A 10,102-nucleotide genomic window follows, 5' to 3' on the forward strand; every position below is an offset into this window, starting at 1 on the left:
TTGAGAATAATCACAACATCCTGTTTTGGACAGTGACTCTTCTTCTGGGTTGCTGTCAGTAGCAAATACTGATACACTTACCCACTGTGCCCTCTAGTGGTTGTTAGTGGGAAAATAATGAATATATAAGCATATTTATGTCTAAAAAAATTACATTTAAGTCGCAAAAAAAAAACAACTTATACTCCGAAAACCATTCTACATACTTTAGTGGGTCCATGTTATTAAATGAAAGTGAAGCTTTAAGATTCTGGACAGTTCAATTTGCAGGGAATAGGCCCGGATCAATACACTGGAGCTGCTTGTTATCATACAAAGGTCACCCAGCAGCCTTCACACTTGTCACTGGCCCTTGAAGGATTTATCCATGTCTTGCCATCTGTGTGTGTGTTAGGATGAGAAAGAGGGAAAGTGTGGCCACGTATGTGCCTGGGAAGAAAGTTTGCTGTAACCAATGAATCACAGGCTCACGTCAACAGTCCTCTCACACACAGAAAGCCATATCGCCTCGTCCACAGGAGACACACTGACTCGTCCTTGGACCCTTCCTTTTCAGGCTGCAGTGAGCATCAATCCTGATGATGCTCCTCAGGTGCTGACGGTCAGCTCCGGGTTTACAGTCTCTTCCTTTCGCCTGGTCTAAAGCAGAGACGAGCGAGCTGTCATTGTCCAGATGTAACGTGTTTGCCCGCTGTCACTAACCTTTCAGTGGAAGTAATATAATAAAAAGATTCATTAGTGCGTACAGTGGTAATAGTAAGGTGTGGAAAGGTGCAAAAAGGTTGTCAAATGGTTGGAAAATGACCCAGAAAGTCGGTACAATGTCTTCCACCTCTGACTACGTGATTCAGACGCTGTTTTTTTCTTGTCATTTTGATTAAAAATAGCCATCGGTAGTCAATATTTCCAAATTATATAGAAAGTTTTGACCTAACAGCTCGTTCTCTGTTGAATCAACAGCTGCACTCTGAGTGTGACACTGGAGCAGGCCATCCTGCTGGCTCGAAACCACGGCCTACCCCCTCGCTGCATCATGCAGACCACTGACGTGATGAGGAAGCAGGTACAAATGATGCACACACTCATTTACATAAATGGTTCCCAGAAATAAAAATATAAAAACGTTTGGTCACAGTACTCCTAGATGATGTTTGAGTTTGTGTTAGGCCAAATATTTTAGAAAATTTAATTGGTTTTAAAAAAAAATTAACTTTAACATATTTATATGTTGTAAAATGATCTGAAATAAATTGTGGGAATTTGTACTTTAATTGAATGAAGTCTATTTTTTTTAATATTGACAAAACTTTTTTAAATAAATTAATATTTTATCTTAACTAAATGGCGATTAAACCTTTAAAACATTTTCTTTCAAAAATCACTTTACTCAAAAGAAAAAAAAACATTTGTGATTTTAAAGGGCTTACTCCATTCTTTTCTTAAGTCTTTCAGAGAAAACTGTATCCATATATGCAATCATATATTACCTTTGGCACAATAAACAACAAATATTTTATGAAATAATAATTACTTCTATGAGGTTTATTTTTTTCCTACCCAGAAGTAAAATGCCTCGATTTCTGAGGCTCCGCCTTTCACTGCTTGTGGATGCAGCTCATTTAATGATGTCATCCTATAGCCGGCTTCGGCATCATTTCAGCATTTCGCCCACGGAAACAAACAATGTCTGAAATTTTGCTAAAATTGATATGCATATCATTTGAGGGGCCTCTGGTCACTCGCAAGACGGCGCCAGAATCAATCTGTAGCCGGAAGCGGAAATCGTAAATTTAGCTGGTTGCAAAAGCGGAAATTTCCTGAACTTTAGGAAACCCTTTTAAATTATATTTTAAAACCTTTTCAGAACTATCAGCTTTTACACTTTTTAATGTGGATAATCTGTAACAGTTTTTTTCTCCGTGAATCAGCTGATCAGAGCCGCCAGAGGCCGTTTTTTTTTTTTCGTGACAGAGAGTCACGGAAAAACTGCAAGAAGGGAGAAGAAGAGGGAAGAAACGGGAAAAAGGGTCAAAAGCTTAAAACAATATATATGTATTTTTTTGCGACTGGCTCTGGCAGAGGGAGGGACTTCCAGCTACTAATATTCGGGTGCCATATTTTTTCTCTGTACCCAGATTCTCTTGTATCATTCTGCCTTTAATAGCCCCGGCCATCGCTACACTGGTTGTAGCGATGGGCGGGGCTAGCGGTTGAACTACCAGAGTGGTGAAGCTAGTGGTTGACCACCGTTGACTGAGCCGCGAAGCTAGTGGCTGAGAAACAACTTGCTATGCAATGAACCTAGTGGCTGACAAATGCTAGCTAAGCGGCGAAGCTAGCCGTAAATCATTATTAGCTGAGTGGAGAAACTTTGTGTTTGTGTTAGCCTAAGATGCGGTTCTGGCATCACAAGCTTTTCCTGAAAGGGGCTGTTCTCACTGTGTGACATCACCTCATGAAAACCTGCACATTTTCGTGGGTTTTGACGGGCTGGCACTCAGAGACCAGGTCTTTAGAGGAATACTCAGAAATGTTAGAATTTATTGAAAAACCACTTTGTGGTTGTTCATAGTGAGGAATGAACATTATAATAACATTAAACGCTCAAAAATGTGATTTTGTATGGTATAAACCCTTTAAGTTGTATGCACACTTTGTTTTTCGTGCACACAAAAATTGTAAAATTTCAACAAAATCAGCTGCAGCTACGATCTCCCACTGTTCTCAAACAAAGTTTTTACTCAATATCATATTTGTAAAGAAAATGTGGATACAGCCATGACGCAAAAGTCCTGTCAATCACGTTTATTGAGTTGGACTGTTGAAATCTGCACTTTATGACTGTAATGGATCTAATATTAATGAGTTAGCAAAGGTTTGAAGTATTACACTCCTGAGAAAATATTCACTCTAATGACCTGTCAATCAGGGTTACATTCCTGCTCAAGGACACTCACAGCGGAGATGAAATGTCAGCGGATCAATCACACAAACCGGTTGCTCTAAAGTCTATTTAGCTGCAGGACCTCCGGGCTTTTGATTGTTTTATATACGGCCAGTTTGTCAGAGAAGATTGCACAACATATAAAAAATTAATGAGAGGCAATATCAGGGAAGGTATTCATCAAATGAAACGAATAAAGGTACTATGAAGTCAAGAACAGAAGCAGCAACACTAATCTGAAAATTGTGTGTATTTTTTTCTGATTTTTACATTAAATCATGAGTGCTGCAACAAAGTCAGAAATCAAGTTATTCATATTTTGATGGATACACTAAGGTGCACCCCCTTTGCTGCCTACATAGAAGTTTTTCTTTATATTTCTGCATCTCTCTGAGTTTATTGTACAGTCTGGGAGCAGAGAGCTTCTGCCAGCGAGGTTTTCTATCCACACCCTGTTTCAGCATAGTGAGTAATTAGCTGAGCTGCAGGCTCCATTGGGTCCATCGTGGCTTAAAGTATGCGGCACGGTAAACCGACTGCTCTGTGAACTCTGCATTTCCAACAAGAATCCAAAAGCCCCAGTGAGAGCAGACGTTAACATATAGATATGGGAAAGCACATTAAGACAGGACGCTGATCAGACAAATGTTGTGAGTCGTAAAGGTTATTTTAATGCTTCTTGACGTGAGTGCACCCTATTAAAGTTTAGATTTCTAATGCATTTTTGCTGGTCACTCCTCAGTTTTATCACAGTTGTAGCTAAAGTAAATATTAACAAATTCATTCCAAATGGGTTAAACTATTTATATTAGCGTCTATGCATTTTTTCAAGGAAGTTTCAATGTTATTCAATCAGAAAAAATAAAACTTTTTGATTCGTTTTTTTTTTTTTTTTACCAATAATATAGATTCATGACTCTTTCAGTGGGGCAAAAAAGCTTTTGCACGTCGTCCAACTTAAAAATATAAGAGTAGTTGTTAATGAAGTAAAACCACATTTAGTCTTGTTTTTATGTTCAATCTTAACATGACATAAAGGATCTTTCTTGACCTTTCCTAGGTAGCAGTTTGTCCTTTCCTCACCCTGCCTTAAGCATCTTATGCACCAGTTTTACTTCATGATCAAATTTCAATTCATTGATGATCATTAGTATCTATTTAGTAGAATGAGTTTATCACACACTTAATTATAAACTTATTAAATCACTGACTTTATGTAAGTGTAGCTATGTGATAAATAGATGCTGGTTTGAAAATAAAAATATTATTCCGTAAATTCATAATATTTATAATTTAAAGTATAATATATATTTTCATTTACATACATTTTTCATGTTTAAAAAACTGATTCTTTTTCTTAATCATACAATGGGATTTCCTAGGCCACACCCACCTTTTGGCACAAGTTTTGAGCTCATTTATTAAAAATAAATAAATGAAGGCACATAAAAACACCTTTTTTGAAACAATTCTGTTGTAATTTAACACTATTTCAAATTGTAAAATGTATAGTTTTTTTTGGGTTAGACCCCCTAGTGGTCACTTGGTGAAACTACGCTGCAATGCAAGACACATTATGATTGTTCCACCACTTTTTCCTATTATGGAGCATACATTAAAACACAAGTTTACTGAATAATTGATTTGTTTTAATGAAAAATGAATTAAGAAAATATTTTAATAATAATTTTGTCATAATATAACAGTATTTTCCATTGCAAAATTGAGAGATCTTTTTTTTTTCTTTTTTTTGTAAAAGCCCCCTAGTGGTTACTTAGTGCATTAAGCTGCAGTGCAAGCCAAATTATGATTGTTCCACCACTTTTCCCTATTAGAGGCATACATGAAGCATACAATTACAGATTAATTGATTCAGTTTTAGGAAAATCAGCTACAATTTTTTTTTGTCTTTTATGGATGCTTTTCCACTCATTTGTGGGCTTTGTATTTGTTTGTCACTCCAATTTATGAAATGTAATGCAACAGTTTACAGAAATACATGGCTGCTTTGCAGAATTAGATTATATATGTCAGATGAAAAAGTCAAACTTTAAATGTGAAAAAAAAACTACCAAGATGCCAAATCTGAAACCTCAGAGAGTAAAAATTTATTTTGAAGGTCTCCAAAAACATACAGTCAGCAAAAGGGAAAAAAAACCTTGAATTTCCATCTCTTAACTCAGCAAAGGCTCACATCTTGTCTAAAAGTATCAGAATAGATGCTGTGACAGAAACAGAATAATTGCTGATGCCCTCTGTGATCTGGATGCAGCTCAGGGCAGTTGGATGTCAGAGTTGGAACAGAGAGGTCAGCTCCTGCAGTTTGGGCTGGATGCTGCCATCATCCTCAAAGAGGCAACGGGCGACCTCCCTGAGTGGCGTGTTTTCTCTAATGCGAAGGCAACACAAACCAAAGTCTGAATCTCAAAATTCAATACTTCAAACAAAGCAGCCAAAAACCTGAATATGTCATAAAAAGATGATAAATTCTCCAGGCAGGATGAGAACTTTACAATAGAAACATGTACGTGTGAGCTCATGTTTTATGTGTCAGCTGCTCTGTAGAGTCAATGTTTGAGTTTATGTCTATTAAAAAACTGTTTAATCACCAAAATGAAGATTTAAGAGCACATCAAAGCATTCCATTCAATTCTGACAGAAAAAAAACATTTCAGTCGAAATAGTCTGTTATAAATCTGAGTCACCATCATGCTTTCCTGTGATTTTTGGAGAGAGCAAAAGTCTGCTCTCACAAATGCCGGCGCGCTTGTTGTGTTTCCGTCAGTTTACTGCTACGGTTTCAGCTCGACCCACGATGCCCTTAATTGTCCTGGTTCTGTTTATCTTTCAGGGGGCAAGAGTTCAGAATTCTGCCAAGAATCTGGGGGTGAGAGATCGAACGCCGTCGTCAGTCCCAAGGTGAGAGTCTTGTCGTGGGTTATTGGTCTGCAGCAAAGTCACTGTATCTGGAAGATAACAAGCCTTCCCAGGAGAAATTTTTGTTAAAAGTTTCTGCATTTGACCCATATTAGACTATATAGTTATAGTCCTATAGTTGCAGGGGGGTAGCTTATCTCCTGGGGGAGCAGTGATGCCCGGAACATTCAGTGATTTAACCTCCAATCCAACTCTTAATGCCGAGTATCAAGCAAGTAGACAAAGAGTTCTTTTTTTTTTAGTCTTTGTACAATTTGACCGCAAATTTGAACCTTCAGTGTGTAACCTCAAAGGAATACATTCCACTTGACTGCTAACCTGGTTCTCTCCTGCAGTTTAAGGCCTCATTTATGTTAATCAATACAGACTTATCTAAATGATTTAGTTATCTTTTTAATGTTGTAAAATAATTATTGTAAGAGTAAGCAATGGACAGCGTGAAAAAAAAACCTTCACAGGTCAATAATAATCAATTCATTTGGGGATATTCTTTTATCATCTTAGTCCGATTGCTGAAAGTAACTTCTTCTTTTACTCTTCAGGTTTTGATAACACTTTATCTGCTACAATTAATTCTGTTATTTAAATTAAATGAATCTATTCAGCTTAAATCAGTTAATCCCTTTACAGCTTCCAGATCCACATAGAGTTTATGATGTTATTAAAAGAAAAAGTACATTTTTAATTGTAAAACTGTTCTTTTTTTAAAGGACAAAATTTAAAGGGTTGTTCACTTTTCAAACTTATCTATAAGTTAGTTGTGGTGTTTAATTAAAAAAAATCTTTAAGTGAAAAGATTGAGCAGAAAACAACAAAAATTATATATTCTGTTGAAGAATATTCACAAATTCACATTTATTCAAAATCAAAATCTGTTTTTTTTTGTTCCTTTAACATCTTCTTTTAGCATTTTCCTCATTATGGAGGACATAAATAAAATGAAGCTTCAAATTAAATTTTGTAGTATTTCTTTATTCAAATGGTTGTGAATCAGGAGCAGATGAAAAAAGTTGGAATGAGGGGAAGGCTTACTGCGCACTTAAAGGCAAATCCTAATGAACTCCTGCTGCTCTGCAGAAACTATGTCCTTGAAAATGGATTTTGCTTAAAATCCTAATTAAAAGACCACTAGAAACACTTTTATAATAGATCAAAACTAGCTCACTAGCTCAGTGGAGAAATTGAGTGTTATGTTGGTTTGGGGACGGAGCTGACAGAGCAAACTCTTCCTGGAGGGAGCGGTTGGTATCGTGCTTACATCAGCACGTTTCCACTCGCTCATTTTCGTGGGTATGGGAGGGGCTGCTCCAGACAGTGCATGTTTTTAGAGGATTACTCTTAAATGCATGAACGGATCAAAATACCGTTTTGAGGTTCTTTATAGTGAGGAATGAACAGTAAAATGTATTTAAAGCCTCTAAAAGTAGAATTTTCATGGTAGGGCCCCTTTAAAAAACACCTCTGAAACAAACACATCTGTGATAGGATTTCATCCTTTTGATGATCTTTTTATGTGTTCAGGATGTATATGCTGTCTGTAATCAAGTGTCACGTTTCATATGTGTTTCTCTGATCAGGTTGTACAAGCTGTGCCAGCCTCCTCCCCCAGATGGTGATCCATAATGCATTGCTTCCAAGTCTTACAACCTAAAGGACTCATGGGAGTTTTCTTTCCACCTATATTGTAACCTAATGAAAAATATTTTCCTATGTATGTCTGGATTACTTGCCTAAAGTGTAAATACAAATTTTACTTGATACAGTACTTTATATTTTTAAAGGATGTACTTTTTTCGTATATAGATTTTTTTTTATCGTTTGAAGCTACACAGCAGTTTGATGTGAGACGACAATGATGAAGGCAGCACAGTCACATCACAACACTTTCATTTACCAGATTAATTTAGCCACATTTTAGGATTGTTTAAATTCTACGGGATCATAAAAAGCAATTTTTTTGGGGCAAAATGAATCAAATTTGGCATCATGATACTTCACTATGAGTCTCTTTTTATCCTTATTGTCTTGTTGTCTGATACTTTTTTAGACAAATTGATGTTACTTGACACTAAACTGTAAATATTCATATTTAGTTGAACTTTTGTGTTTTATATGAGCATTTTACATGGTTTATAAGACTTAATCAGGAAAAAAAGCTACAAAAAAAATCCTGTTTTTATTTGGATACAACTCCATTATGATTTGCAGTAAAGTGTCAAACTAAATTCACTTCTATGCAAAAATAAACATGTTCTTGCAATGTTTCTCACAATAAGTCCTTTAAAAAAACAAATCTGATATTTTTTTCTAGCATGTATTTCTATGAAAACCTTTGCTGGCATCTATACAGTGTGTAAAGTATAATAAAGCAGATACTAGTAAATGGAGATTGTTGTGTTTTATTCAAAGGAGATTCAACAATAAATCAAACTTTAAGAAATATAGTATTCTTTTGGTGCAAGATCAAAAGACTTTAAACATATTTTTTTCTAATCCAGAATACTCATATTGAATTTTGGATTTTAGACAGTCAATAAATGAAATGTCTGGTTTCTCAAGGATGTTTGCTTAAAAAAAAAAACAAGCAGAACCAACAAAACAGAAGAGGACTATTGGCAAATAGAACCAATTGAAACCCGGTTTACAATAAATAAATAAAGATACTACTTTTGTCCACTGAATGTAGCCGGAAAAGCAATAATCATGTCATTTTCTGCTTCTGAAACACTTCGACAGTACCACACTGATAACATTGTATTATTTTATTTATACACTGCTCAGTATAAGTGCCCGACTGGACATGGTGTTCAATTATCTTTATGCAAAGAGTCTTAAAATTGGTATAAAATGTCTTAAAGTCCTAAATGTGCAGTTTTTTTAATCTGAATACATGAGAACTAACTATTGTAGTTTTAGCAAACGTGACTTTTTTTTTTTAACTCTAAACCTACTTTCTATTATTATTTATTAGCTGTAGATCCATATGTTGTTTAGATTTATTGATCATTTTGCTAAAATACAACGACTTTTTTGAGGCATTTCTTCTTCATTTCCATTCACTCTTCTACAGTTTTGGGTAAATTTATTTTAAAGAGTAATTGATTACTTTAGTTACTGAATGAAACTGTAATTAAATTGCTTTACTCATTACCCATTTTTAAAAAGTAAATTACTAATATACGTTTTTATCTCCAGGACAATTTGGATGTAACATAAATGTCTTTCCCCTTGTTTTCTTCAAATCGGAAACATTGAAAATATCTACACTTGGCTTGCCGAACACTTTTTTTTTTCCACGCCCACATTTTTCGCTATTTTCCCCCCATCTTACCTTTAACTGGTCTCCAACCCGATGATTTTCAGTAACTGCTGTGATGAAGAGGCAGGGACGTTTGGATCCATAAGCAAATGGTTTATTGGACAAGGGCAAGACATGAGCAGAGTCAGATTCCAGGCGTGGGTCGAGTCAGGAGGCAAGCAGGTAACCGAGGAGACAGGCAGAGATCAAAAACCAGGAGGTGAAACAAGGCGAAACGCTTAGAAATGTATGCCAGGCAGTACAAGACTTCGCAATGAAGTGGTGACAGCAGGCAGACTATATACTGGTGGTGATTAGGTGGATTGGGAACAGCTAAGGAGATCTGGCTGAGGGAGAGACTGCTGAGAGTGGAGAGAGAGAGTGCAGTGTCAGAACTCAGGTGAGGGCTCCCTCTGGTGGTCAGATGTGGTGCCTGATGAGGGAATCCTGACACCTGCAATGGTCTTACTGCACTAAAACGTGAGTAACAAAGTAATGAAGGTCATTTTTATTGAATTGTCAAAATGTGAAAGGTAATTTGCGGCATTCCTCAGTTACTTACAAAAGTAATTCAATTACAGTAACTCATTAACACTACTTCCTGAAGCTAATTTTTCTGCTTTCTCTGTCTATCCTTTGCAAAAAGTGGTCTATCTTACATGTACACTTTGTCTATAATCAAACTAAGAAAATATACTTTATTGTTTAAATACTGTATATATTGTAAAATTAAAATGTTCCAGTTTAGTCTGAATAAGTATCTAGTTAATATTCTTCCTGCATACATCTTCGTGGTCTATACTTATACGCAAGTATACTTAATAAAATACACTTCAGGTGTACTACTTTCTGTTGAGTGTATGTCTCAAAAAGACATGAATTTTTCACCTTAAAAGTGTCTTTGTCACCTCAGTCGCACAGCT

General features: G+C 35.9%; 1 protein-coding gene across 1 annotated transcript in view; it reads left to right on the top strand.

Moving 5' to 3' along the window:
* Window positions 1–8,268, top strand: part of prex2 (phosphatidylinositol-3,4,5-trisphosphate-dependent Rac exchange factor 2) — a 90,079-nt gene extending 81,811 nt beyond the window's left edge. The window contains exons 39-41 of the mRNA XM_024280258.2: window positions 961–1,063; window positions 5,796–5,863; window positions 7,459–8,268. Coding sequence (XP_024136026.1) covers window positions 961–1,063; window positions 5,796–5,863; window positions 7,459–7,504 — 217 coding nt within the window. The 3' untranslated portion in view covers window positions 7,505–8,268. The remainder of the gene's footprint in view (window positions 1–960; window positions 1,064–5,795; window positions 5,864–7,458) is intronic.
* Window positions 8,269–10,102: the final 1,834 nt, after the last annotated feature.

This window comes from Oryzias melastigma, linkage group LG20, assembly GCF_002922805.2.
Source record: "Oryzias melastigma strain HK-1 linkage group LG20, ASM292280v2, whole genome shotgun sequence".
NCBI lineage: Eukaryota > Metazoa > Chordata > Actinopteri > Beloniformes > Adrianichthyidae > Oryzias > Oryzias melastigma.